This window comes from Salminus brasiliensis, chromosome 20 (assembly GCF_030463535.1).
Source record: "Salminus brasiliensis chromosome 20, fSalBra1.hap2, whole genome shotgun sequence".
Lineage (NCBI taxonomy): Eukaryota > Metazoa > Chordata > Actinopteri > Characiformes > Bryconidae > Salminus > Salminus brasiliensis.
Genome location: NC_132897.1, coordinates 390,561 through 404,209, shown reverse-complemented (window position 1 = coordinate 404,209; position 13,649 = coordinate 390,561). Strand labels below are relative to the sequence as shown.

Below are 13,649 nucleotides of genomic sequence, written 5' to 3'. Positions count from 1 at the left end.
GACATTAAATAGATGTTTATATTTGTTTCCTTACAAATTTTTAATTGGTTTTATTAGACAATAATTCTGATAAATGGAAATCTGAATAAATGCCATTCAAATATATTTATATTTTTTCCATAAACAGTTGAATTTTATTCATGTTTATTTATTTTGAATTATTAGTATATTCTAACTAGCTGAGGCTTTTTCTTGGGTAAATAGCAAAGCACTTTGTAAGTCGCTCTGGAGAAGAGCGTCTGCTAAACGCCTTAAAAGTAAATGTAAAATTTATGACATCAAACTGAAGTCCCTTTTTCATAATAAGAGTCCTTTAAAGTGAGGAATCAGTCAGCTAGGAAACTTTTAATTATTTGAATTACCATTTTATATCATGTTCAGTATCACCTGCAGTCAGATTAGCTGGCACTGGTAGATGAAGAGCCCATATCCAGTATTTTCTCTATTTGTCAATAAAGTGAGGGACAGTCAGTTTTTCCTTTTCCCTTTAATCACTCCTAACAACGTAGTGGTAGTGAATTCTGACTTTTATTTTTACAAACCAAAAAATAAAATTGACATTAAATAGATGTTTATTTGTGTTTCCTTACAAATATAAAATCATCAATCAATAAAATGTTTTTTTATTCAATTAAAACAAAAATTCTAAGGAATGGAAATCTGAATAAATACCATTAAAACACTTAAATTCTGTTCAATAAACAGTTGAATTTTACCTTGATTTCATCAGACTGAGAGAAAAGTCATTTTAATTGAATTAAATTTAATTGAATTATTAAATTAGCCAGTAGATGCAGAACATGATATATTTTTGTTTAGTTTTGGCCTCTTTGTTTTTAAATTAATTTTAATTATGTTCAAGATTGAAATCGAATCTAATCTGGTCTGTTTTATCTAATCTGACTACCGGTTACTTTACTATACTGCAGTAAAGAGCTATAAGCACAGTTGTGTGAGTTATGACATTATTGACATTTATTGTGGGAGGCGGCCTACGCCCCAAACACCTCCCACTTAGACACATATTAACCCTCCGTCTCACTCCTTCACCACGTCAGACAACCTTGCACCCTCCGCCTCCCCGTCCCCTCCCCTTTTCACCTTTTCTGGGGGGGGTATCTTGGGCTTCACACATCCACCTAGAATCAGCACCCAACTGCAGCATGAGTGGGCGGAGCTAGACTGCTGTTACCAAGCAGTCCTTCTCCTATCCCACCCCTGTTGTTGGTAAGGGATGGCTAGCTGGTTGTTTTGGTATCCCAGGTGGTTGCTATGATTTTGGTGTTTAGTCAAACTGTGTAGAATAAACAGCATGTTTTTTTCACACTGTTTATTTATGACATCACACTGAGGGAGAAATCCTTTGAAGTGCACGTCCAGATTAGCTAAACTGTAACTAATGTGCATCTTTTTGTTTTTAAAGTTAATATTTAATTTAAAGTATTAACATACAGTACATGGACAAAAGTATTGGGACACCTGCTTATTCAGTGTTTCTTCTGAAATCAGGGGCATTATTTAGGCTTTTACTGGTCCTGCTTTTGTTGGAGTAACTGTCTCTACTGTCCAGAGAAGAAAAGTTTGTACTAGATTTTGGAGAAGAAACATTGCTGTGAGCATTTGATTGATTGCACTCAGCCACAACAGCATTAGTGAGGTCAGGATGTTGGAGGATTATCATCACCCCACCTCATCGTCCCCACCTCATCCCAAAAGTACTGGATGGAGCTCCTCCACCATCATTCCAGAGAACACAGTTCCTCCACTGCTCCACAGCTCCTCAATGCTGGGGGGCTTTATACCCCTCTAGTCCACGCCTGGCATTATTAGGCAGCATGGAGCCGATAGGGGCATGATGTTGATCTGCTCCAGAGAGTCCTATTCTATTGGCAGCACTTCTTCTCTACAGGGACTAGACAAGCTGTGTGTGTGCATTTGCACATCTGTGTCAGCAATGGGTGCAGCTTAAAGCAGCTGAATGCATTCATTAGAAGGGGTGTCCACAAACTTTTGGACATATATTGAACATGAACTAGGGGGAGTGGACAGTGTGTCACACTCTTTTATTATGAAGGAGAGAAGGGAGAGTCGCTTTCTCTGTGGGTTCGTTAACAGTTCTCATCCTGTAGCCGTATCCGAGACAATGGGCGTAGAACCGCTGTGGAACTCTGTAGAACTCTGCAGAACACACACAGCTTAGCCTCGTGCTAATGGCTAATGCTAGTTTAATGCTGTTTAATGGGGTGTGTGTTTAATGATCTGTATCTCTCTCCTCTCTTCTTCCTCTCCCACAGCAGCAGCCCTTCCTCCCTCCCCCCCAAACACCACCTCTCCCCTTCCCCCCACCACCTCACTCTCCCCTCCCCTGCCCCACCCCTCCCTCTCTCCATCGCCGGCCTCTCCTCCCCTCATTACTCCCTCCGCTCCCCCTCCCACCTCCCCCGCCACCCGGCCATGTTCGCCACCCCCGCCACTCTACCTCCTCCGCCCACTCTGCCCACCAACAGCCTGGTGGTGCCCGGGCACCCGGCCGCCACGCCCTACCCAGGTAAGAGTCCGCACCACTGCAGTACCTGACCCTTTCTAGGCTCCGCCCACAAACCTATTCCTCTATAGCCAATGTTGGTGAACTTTCTGCCTAGCCTGTCAATCAGAAAAACCTCTAGTACACACATTATTAATATTAGTTATTAGTGATATACACTGAGGAGGCGGAGCTACAGTCTCTCATTAGGGTGAATATTAATAACGCTCTAAATGTAGGTATTGTGATATACACTGAGGAGGCGGAGCTACAGTCTCTCATTAGGGTGAATATTAATAACGCTCTAAATTTAGGTACTGTGATATACACTGAGGAGGCGGAGCTACAGTCTCTCATTAGGGTGAATATTAATAACTCTAAATGTAGGTATTGTGATATACACTGAGGAGGCGGAGCTACAGTCTCATTAGGGTGAATATTAATAACGCTCTAAATGTAGGTATTGTGATATATGCTGAGGCGCAGCGTCAGTAGCTGTGGAACAACGCATTTGTGGGCGGAGCCTGGGTAGATTAATTAGAGCCAGGCTTTATGACAGTATGTACGGGATGTTGTGTTGCAGCTGTAGGGAACCTGATCAGTAGGTTTAAGTATCAGTGTGGGGACACAGTCTGATGACTCAGCGGATCAGTCAGGACAGGTGCTTTGGAGCTTTGATTTGTACAGTTTTCCAATAAGCAGACGCTTTAAAAATGTGTTGTTTAGTAAATCCTGTAAACTGCAGACGTATTATTCAGTGTGCATTATGAAGGATTTGGTATCCACTATGAATTGGTGTCTATTATTAATTTTGCAGTGTTATGCAGAGTTATGCTTTATTGGTATCTAATATGAATTGTTCAGTGTAAATCCAGGATCATTTACTCAGTATCAGTTATGAATTCTGCAAGATCCACTATTGATTATTCAGAATCTACTGTGACAAATTGAGTAACTACTTTGAACTCTTCAGTTTACACTAAAAATAGTTCATTAACTACTATACAGAACTACTATATACAACTGGATATATTTAATTATTTAGATCACTTCATCAGGAATGATACATCATTATTTAATTAAAATGATGTGTTATGTGAATTATTATGATACTAATTTGCATTGTGAGCATTTAGTATTTTAATAAAAATGAGTATTGTTTTAATTATTTTGATAGCTACTATGTATTTAGTGTTTAAACCGCGATGATTTTCACCATGTGATGTTCAGGCTCCGCCCATGATTGGGCTCTTTCATCTTTTTTTTTATTGTGTAGCTTTTAGGGATAAATCTCTAAGCAGAAAGTTCACCAATTTTTGATTTGCTAGCTAGCTGAGTTAGCGCTGTAGCCTAAACCACTAGCTACTGTAGCATGTCTGAAGTTACCGTGACGATTCTCACTAATACACTCACAGTACCTACATTCAGAGTGTGTTGTTAATTTATTGTGTGTATCTAGAGCATGAACAGCACAATGCGTAAGGTTCAGCCAAAAGGTTGAAAATGGGTTCTTTGCTCAGAAAGAGTGGAACCTTTATGGTCCTACATTAAAGAACCATATATAAGAGGTTCTCCACCATAGAAAAGAACCATTAAACAGGATATGGACTATTCAGCCATTAAAATGGTTATATTCATTGTTATATGGAACCACTACCTTTTAAGAACCCCTTTATTTAATGTAGCGACTAAAACCTCCAACCTGATTGGACAAGCTTGAAACATTAAAAAAAAAACATTTGTGGGCGCAGCTTGGATCTGGTCATTTTGAGTAATAATGCAGAACTATGGGTAATTGTGCTAAAATTGATCGGATAAGCAGCATGTCCTGTTCTGCTATCTAGTACCCAGCTAACATGCCCATGTGGGGTCTGTATGGGAAGCCCAACTGGGAATTAGAAGGTTTTGTTCTACATTGGCCCCACATATGGATGCCAACCAGGGTCAGTGGTGGGACCAGGAGGGGTTAGACATGGGCCTCATCTGGGTCATAGACTGCATACGGGGCCTAGATGGGACCCATGTGAGATTAGGGTGGACTGTGATGAGGATGAGGCCCATATGGGAAGCCCAACTGGTACAAACCCATTTAGAGCCCATGCCCACCTGGAACCCACCTAGTTCCACCCGTGGGATCCTCCCACATGAGCGTGCTGGCTGGGGTTTATGACTTTATTGAAACTCTGAAGGTGCAGTTAAGTATGATCAGCATCCAGTGAACTGATGTGTGTTTAAACTGGTTTAACTGGTAATGTTAATGGTTTACACGCTTGACCAGGAGACACCTTTGAAGGGGAATTCCACCAATTTTTCTAAATTCTCTGCTCATTTGGAGTGTGATGTCATTCACCTCCCCCAGTCAGAACAGTGTTCTACAGTAGAGGTTCTAGATAAGCTCCCCCAGTCAGAACAGTGTTCTACAGTAGAGGTTCTAGATAAGCTCCCCCAGTCAGAGCTGGAGTTCTACAGTGGAGGTGAAGGGAAGCAGACGTCTGAAGCTCTAATAATAAAAGCTCCTCACAGAAAGTTCTTCACCTAATGGTGATGAAGACGCTGCCTGATGCCTGAGACACGGTTCTACCAGAGTTCTGAGAAGAGTTCGGCTCTAGAACCTGCTTTTAGAACCAGATCATTAAAATGGTGGAGGGATACATGCTGCAGGGTGTAGTGCGGCTACAGAAAGTAGTCCCTAAAGAAACCTGGATTAGTGGAGATTCTCTATTCACTATTTTACCACCATCATCATCATCATCATCATATTATATAAAACTCAGAAGACTGGTGTAGCTGCACAGGAGGGTTTGGATAGGGGATAAATTATGGGCTGTATCTGTGTTGTTGTAGTCATGGCGACAGACGCCTGCTTCCATTCACCTCCACTGTACAGAGATCAGAGTGGGTCAGTTTCTCTACAGTGAAGCTCAGTTTCACACCGGACCCCCGACTCTGTGGATAAAATTGGTGGACCTCCCCTTTAGCTGGTGTAAACGTAGCGTGGGCCTCACACTCAGACTCTCATGTAAGGTTCTGTAAAAAAGGTTCTTCAAGGAAGCAAAAGTGGTTCTTCCATGGCGTGGCTCTGGAAGACCGTTTGTTGGTTCCGCCTGAGACCTTAGTTTTTAAGAGTGTGGAGAGGAAGTTGTGTGTGTTTTCTGCTGAGGTGACTCTTGGTTCTCTCTTGTCTTCAGATACCAGCCTGTTGATATCATTCAACCAACCAATCATGTATTGCCAGCCTCATTCGGGGATTCTGATTGGCACATTGTCACAGGCAACTCTCTTACCACCACCAATGAGTCCTCACGTAGAAAACCCTCACAGCTTGAATTGGAGAAACAGAGAAGGCCAGGTGACTATTCTCTTTCTCTTCTTTTCCGCTGTTGTGAAAACTCACTGGCCGCCCGTGCCTTTTTGTTTTCCCCTTCCTGTTTTGTCCTCCCTCCCCTCCTTTGTCCTCCCTTTCTTTTTTTTATTTCCTTTTCCCCGCCTCCCCTTTCGCTCTCCTTTCTTGCAGAGCATGACCTCCTTCGGCAGGAGCTGAACAACCGATTCCTGGTGCAAAGTTCGGAGCGTGGGGGTCGGGCGGCGGCGCCCGGGGCGGCCGGCTCTCCGTTGGCCCCCATGTCGCTCCTGAGGGCAGAGTTTCACCAACACCAGCATATGCACCAGCATCAGCACACGCACCAGCACACCTTCACGCCTTTCCCCGCCAGCCTGCCCCCGGCCACCATCATTGGGCCGCCCACTGCACCTCCCATGGTGCGTACCGCAGCCAGAAATGTGAGGATAAGTAAAATAAGATCCGAACGATCTACTCTCCCATCCTACCCACACGATCCCCTGCCCTCAGATACCCCAGCTCACTGAGCTCCTCGGAAGCGGGGCGGGGCGGCGTTAGCCTCCTACCTTAGGAGGGCGTTTACAACTGGAGGACAGGCTCATATAAACAAACGGTACTCAGAGCTAGTTTAAATTCAGCTGACGAAGGGGTGAGGAAAACATAGATTACTAGAAGCGTAGCGTCACGATGTGGACGTGGACGACTCTGAAACAATTAATAATTGTAAAAAAATCGTTTTTATGAATGTTTATTGATAATGTAACGCAAAATGCGTAACTCGGAAGTCCGAAAGTGCAGAAGTGTAGAAGTGCAGCGCCGGGAAGAAGATGGATAAGCGAGAAATCCGAGCAGCACCCTCTGCAGTAGAAGCTAGCTCATGGAAGCAGTGTGGATCTGGTTGGCAGGGACGTGAAACAGAGGAGTAATGATTGCAAAGGACCTGTGTCCGTCTTCACCGCTGAGATTCTGAGGTTTCACAAGGTTGTTGGGATGTTGCTCACTCTGGAGCCGGGATACAGCAGCGTCCCGTCCCGAAGATATAACGCGGCAGGAGCAGTGAATGAGGGCCAGACAGGTGCCGATCTGGCTGAGCTGTTGAAGAAGGTAGCAGAGGGACAGCAGATCACCACAGAAGACATGGCTGCTGCTGCTGCTGCTGCTGCTGCTGCTGAACTGGGGAAATGCTAACGTGCCCACGCTGAGCCTGGCCTCTGGGCCGAGGTGTTTTCCACTCCACTGCAGATCCTTCCAGCTGACTCTCCACATCGCATTTGTTTCATTGATCAAAGATATTGGAGTAAATTCATGAAGGATCATTACAGATACTTTACTTTAAGAGTTCCAAGTACAGTCACAAATAAACCCTGTGTAGAAAAAAAACTAAACATAGAGAAACATTGATTATCGATTTATTAGCCCTCTGAATTATATATATTTATATTATTATATGATATATTTTTAGTAAAAATTAATTCCAAGTGTTATTACTTCAACATAACTTGAAAAAAGTTCAAGCTAATTATTCATTACTCAGTCCTGCCCACTAAAAACTACGTACTACCCATATGGAAATGTTTTTATTAAAAAAAAATTTATATATATGCACATATATATATCTCAAATTAATTTTTGCCATGTATAAATATATTTTAAAATACATTTGTTTTAGTAAAAAAAAAGGAAAGAAAAAAATGTATATATACGAAAATACATTTATGAAAAATATATTTCTAAAATACATTTTAAAATGTATGGAAATGGCCAAAAATATATCTTTTCCTTAATGTACTTCAATTGTTTGCAATACACAAATTGTCCAGTTTAATATTTGCCTGTATATTTAAAATTCAAAAATATATAATAAAATATATTTGCTATATAGATCATATATTCTGAATGTATTTTAAATGTATAAAAATACTTAAGCATATAATTTTTGTCCTTATGGGTAGAAACATTAGCACTGGCTAGCTACCTAACGTTAGCATAGCAGCTGTTTACAGTGATCCCTCCCAAAAAAAATCACCAATACCAATCAACACACCGTCTAGGTTCCGCGGTGGTGCTGTTAGTGGAGCTGGAGAGCGCTGTAGCGGTGCACTGACGGTGTGTGTGGGGGAGTATTATTAATTAGCACTTAGCCGTAAGCTCTGGACTTGCTGTCGCTCTTTTGGGTCGAGCATGTAAAACAATTCTGTTGCGCAAACCATCGCAAATATTTCACACTCCTGTCATAACAAGATCAGCCCTCGGCTCCGATGGCCGCAAATATTGACACTGCTGCAGCGGTTAGCCCTGTAAGTCTGAACATGTGGCCGCCGTCACGTCTGCACCACGTCCTCCTTAGAGCTGAAGAACTGCTTTACGCTCCGGATTCAACCAGAGAAGCTGATCGCTCTGACATGGCTCTGTTACATCGTGTTTATGCATCGCTTTGCTTTGGATTGATTTATTTTTATTATTATTATTATTATTATTATCATTTTACACATTTTTCTCCTTGTGCTTCACTTAAAGAGCCATGATCTATTTTGATACCATTTTCTAACCTGTCTTTACCTTTTCGATTGTGCCTTTATGACCGGTATATGTAAATGCGCTCTGTTGTGATTGGCTGCCCTGTTTTGTGCATGTGTGATTGTGCTGGTTTGAGTGTTTCTAGAGCTGCTGATCTGCTGGGATTTTCAGCACAACCGTTTCTAGAGTTTCTCAGAATTGTGGAATAAAGAAAACCCATCCAGTGAGCGCCGGCTCTGCAGACGGACACGGGTCAACAGAGGACGGTCAGACTGGTTGGTTGGAGCTGACAGAAAGGCTGCAGTAGCTCAAATAACCCCTCTCAGCTCAGAATGCACACCTCTAACACCTCCACCTTGAGGAGGATAAAGAGCCACAACAGCAGAAGACCACGTCAGGTCCAGAAGACCACTTGAAGACCAGAAAGCTGAGGCTGCAGCGGCTCAGCACAGGCTCACCAACACTGAGCTGGAAATGAAGACTGGAGAAACATAGCCTTGTGAGGTCTGATGAGTCTGGACCTCTGCCGAGGATCACAGATGGTAGGGTCAGAATTTGGTGCCAGCTGTACGAGTCCATGGAACCAACCTGCCTTGTGTGAACAGCCCAGGCTGGTGGAGGTGGTGTAAAGGTGGTGTAAAGGTGTGGGAAGTGTTTTGGGATCATTAGCACCAATCAATCTTCGCTTGAACTCCACAGACTGCTTGAGTAGCTTCATCACCTTCATCTTCATCTTGTAACGGCTACTTCCAGCTTGACGGTGCACCATCTCACGAAGCAGGAGTCTCTCAACTGGACCATGAACCGTACGCTGGTTCCTAACAGCTCTGAATCCAGGAGCTTCATGGCATGAAGCTGCTCCTGAGGAACCTGCAGGAACTGTGAGATGCAGTTCTGTTGACGTGGATCAGAATCGTGAAGAGATGTTGTGGATCATCTTGTGGAGAACACGCCATGAAGCCAGGACAATAGAAGGCTCCACTCAGTCTTCATCCTAATGAAGTTAATTAAGAGCCGAACATTTGGACTCGGCTGTTCTCCGGCCTTCAGGGCGTCTCGGGTGAGCAGGTCTGATTGTTTTGATTGCGGTTCACAGGCTGCAGTCAGGCTGTGCGGCTGGAGCACAGTGACCTCAGCGCAGATGAAAGGAATGACGTCAGCGAGGCTCTTTTGATAAAGCCTAATTGCTTCCGTGTGCCGAGACGCCATTAGAAGCGAGCGCTGGCAGGCCGGGGTCGGAAAACTTAATCCCCTCAGAACCCCGATAAATCAGCCCGGCGTTCTGAAACGCGTGCCGCCGACTGAAGCGCTTTCACACGGGTTGGACGGCGCGCTTGTTTTCGCGTGCCGGTCTGTTTTCTTGGCGAAACCCGGCAGGGTCGCGACCCCCAGATGAGCAGATTACTGCGGCCTGCGGAGCGAGAGCTTTTATGAATTGTAGATTATGATTCTGCGTGATCAAAATCAGGACATTTCCCTTTTTGCCTGGGCCAAGAGCGGGTTTGAGCACATGGGGCTAATCTTCTTTTTACAGGCCAAAATAATGGAAACAAGCAGTGATTTATAAACAAGTCGGTTCGCCAAGAGACGGCACAAAGCTTTTCCAGGATATTCCAACTAGTTTAGAGGAACAGCTCGGCCTGAAATGCTAACACTGAGTGAAGGTCAGTAGTAGCAGCATTATGAAAACACACAGCTTGTATAGGACTCTCTGGAGCAGATCAACATCATGACCCTATCAGCACCATGCTGCCTAATGCTGCCAGGCGTGGGCTAGAGGGGTATAAAGCCCCCCAGCATTGAGGAGCTGTGGAGCAGTGGAAGAGCTGTGTTCTCCAACTTTTGGATGGGACGAGTTGGGGAGTTGAGGATGAGTTGGGGTGTTGATCATCATCCAACACTCATTAACACTCTTGTCGCTGAATGCAATCAAATCCTCACAGCAATGCTCCTCCTCAAGAATCTAGTAGAAAGTCTTCTCTGGACAGTAGAGACAGTTACTCCAACAGAAGCAGGATCGGCTCTTTTAATACCCTTGATTTCAGAAGAAACAGTGAATGAGCAGGTGTCCCAATACTTTTGTCCATATATATATATATATATATATATATATATAAATATAGTGTCAGTTTATAATGAATGAATGTTCTAAAGTTCTAATTAAAAGTGTTGACCATTATAGTTGGTTCGGATGTGTGAACTGGTTAACTGTGATCTTCTCTCAGCTGTGTTTTATTAACCCTTGTTTTCCTCCTCAGCGATTGAGCGGGTGGAGGGGTGGTTGGTGTGTATATTTGGGGGGGGGGGGGTATTGGTGTCTGCTCTGTACTGCTTTATCTCCAGTTCAGAGATGATGATAATGATGATGATGATGATGATGTTCATACTGTGCTTGTTTTGCTGTTGTGAGCAACACACCACTTTTATTTTCACCTTCGTTTATTTGTGATTTTTCCTCCCAGCTGTGGTTCCACTTACCTCAGCAGCGCCAGCCTCCAGCTAATGGCTTTAATTAATGAAATTATCAATGTGTATTTGTTTATTGTTAAATGCCTCCGAGCAGCTGGCTCTCCAAACGGCAACACGGCATCAGTCTCTCTCTCGCGCTCTCTCTCTCGCTCGCTCTGTCTCTCTCTCCATGAAAGGAATAAGGCTTAATTGTTTAAAGATGAAATATCTCGTGTTAATTAGCCGGAGCTGTGTGTGATGAAGGCGTGCGGGTGTGTGAGCTGAGCGCTGGCGGTTCGTGGTTAAAGCCAGACTTTAACAGAAAGCAGAGCAGACAGAGCCTTTAATGAGGGAGAGTCTGCATCAGCACTTTTCTCTCCACACACACCGCCTGGGTCTGATTTGGGAGCAGTAGTGGCATTCACACACACACACACACACACACACACATTCTGCTCACAATAGCCAGGAATAATATATACGCTATGTGGAAAGTATTGGGACACATCTGATATGAATATATATATATATATATAAAACACAGCTCTTCCACAGCTCAGTGCTGAGGGGCTCTATGTCCCTCTGTACCCCTCCATCTGCTCCAGAGGGTCCTATTCTATTGGCAGTACTTCTTCTCTACAGGGACTAGACAAGCTGTGAGTGTGCATTTGCACATCTGTGTCAGCAATGGGTGCAGCTTTAAGCATTCATTAGAATGGGTGTCCACATGCAGCTGACTATTTGGACCCTTTGGCAGGTGTAATAAATGACGTAGCTCTTAGCTTAGCTTAGCTTTCCACCAGTTTAGGGTATGTTGTTGTTTGGGTTTACTGGTTTAGCTGGTCTACAAGTAGGATCAACCCGACCATACAGGTCAGCAGCTGGTGTAGGGTGTGCTTTAGTAACTGTCTAGAATACGCCATAGTGGCCACCTCAGTTATCATGGCAACACCAAAGCCACTTAGCAACACTATAGCAACCACTTCAAATACCATACTAAATGCACATAGCAGCACTATAGCACTCATCTAGTAACCACCTAGCACCACCATAGCAACAACCTGGGTTATCACAGTAACCACTTTGCAGTGCCACAGCAACCACCTGACAAATCATACAAAATGCACCTACAAGTAGGATCAACCCGACCAGGCTAGAACACCAGTATGACCAAGCTTGACCCAATCAAATGCAGTATACACTCTGCAGGTCAGGAGCTGGTGTAGGTGCATTTTAGTAACTGTCTAATAGCAACCACCATAGCAACAACCTGGGTTATCATAGCAACCATCTAGCAACCACTTTGCAGTGCCACTGCAACCACCTGAAAGATCATACTAAAAGCATGTAGGATCAACCCGACCAGTCTAGAACACCAGTATGACCAAGCTTGACCCAATCAAATGCAGTATACACTCTGCAGGTCAGGAGCTGGTGTAGGTGCCTTTTCTCCTGGATGACCAGCTTCAACCATTTAAACCAGCTGCCAGCAGAGACCTTCACTGGCGTGTTTATATATGCATGTATAATTTCATAAACATAAAAACCCTCTGAACTTTCAGTGGAAGTATATTTCATTTAAATATGTAAATAAAAGGTCTATTGAAATTCTGATGCAGTATAAAGAACAACTGCCAGATTCACATTAGAGACCGTAGCTATGAAAAAGCACATTTGTGGGCGGAGCCTGGTCAGGGTTGTTTTAAGAAACTAGAGAATCTGGAGGGAGTCGTACAGTAATGAAGGCCTGTGTCTCGCCCTCTGAGGTTGTGTCCTCCTTGTTTGGGCTTTAATAGGATTAGTCTGTTAGTGGTTGAACTGTCTCCCAGCTGAAGCTACAGAAGCTCACATTCAGTTTCAGCTCAGAGATCTGCACTAATGCAACGATCTGAGCCGTTATTTCCTCCTGAATTCTCCAGCTGCTCCACGTCCAGAAGTGGAGAGAACAAAGACATTTTTGTGTTTAGCTTTAACAGTCGTCCCGGCAGGGAGGGGGCGAGAGGGGGCAAGAGGGGGGCGAGGGTTATAAAATGCTATAAAATGATGAAATTGGAATCACATTTCTAAGAATCTCTCTAATAAAGCCTAACGAGATCCGTCTCCTTCCCCTCGTCAGCAGGATGCTCGTTCTGAAGTCCAGCGTCCGCCGCTGCCCTCACTGCAGTTCCCACGCTAGCCCTGTTCCAGCCCACATTCGTTTACCCGTAGCTGGCTAGCTAGGTCATTCACTAGCCCGTCAGGCAGCAAGGCTAGCTAACTAACTAGCTAAGTCACTATTAGCGCTGTCAGTGGAGGCAGCAGGGATTCAGTGATGAATTCAGTGTCCATTCTAACTGCATAGTAACCACCTAGCAACAGCATAGTAACCAAGAGCAACACCGCAGCAACCAGCTATAGCAACCACTTGAAATACCACGTAATAACCACTGAGCAACGTTGTAGCAGCCAGCTCGGATACCACTGCAGTTACTTAGCAACATCATAGCAACCATGAAATACCTGAAATACCACACAAAAAGCATTTAGCAAGACTATAGCACCCATCTAATGACCACTTAGCAACATAATAGCAACCACCTCGGATACCCTTGCAAGTACTTAGCGACACTATAGCAACCACTGGAAATACCATACTAAAAGTACATAGCAACCAACTGGGTTATCATAGCAACCATCTAGCAACCACTTAGCAATGCCACAGCAACCACCTGAAATACCATACAAAAAGCACCTAGCAGCACTTTATCACCCATCTAGTACACACCATAGCAACCACCTTGGTTATCATAGCAACACCATCGCAACCACTTAGCAATGCCA

General features: G+C 44.0%; 1 protein-coding gene across 4 annotated transcripts in view; it reads left to right on the top strand.

Moving 5' to 3' along the window:
• fbrsl1 (fibrosin-like 1) overlaps nt 1-13,649 on the top strand; it is a 432,366-nt gene that overhangs the window by 402,111 nt on the left and 16,606 nt on the right. Inside the window, exons 2-3 of one of the 4 annotated variants that reach the window (XM_072665280.1) lie at nt 2,298-2,548; nt 6,039-6,304. In XM_072665280.1, coding sequence (XP_072521381.1) covers nt 2,455-2,548; nt 6,039-6,304 — 360 coding nt within the window. In that variant the 5' untranslated portion in view covers nt 2,298-2,454. Of the gene's footprint in view, nt 1-2,294; nt 2,549-5,711; nt 6,305-13,649 lie in introns of all 4 variants that reach the window. The other 3 variants (XM_072665279.1, XM_072665282.1, XM_072665281.1) reach the window with 3 other exon arrangements.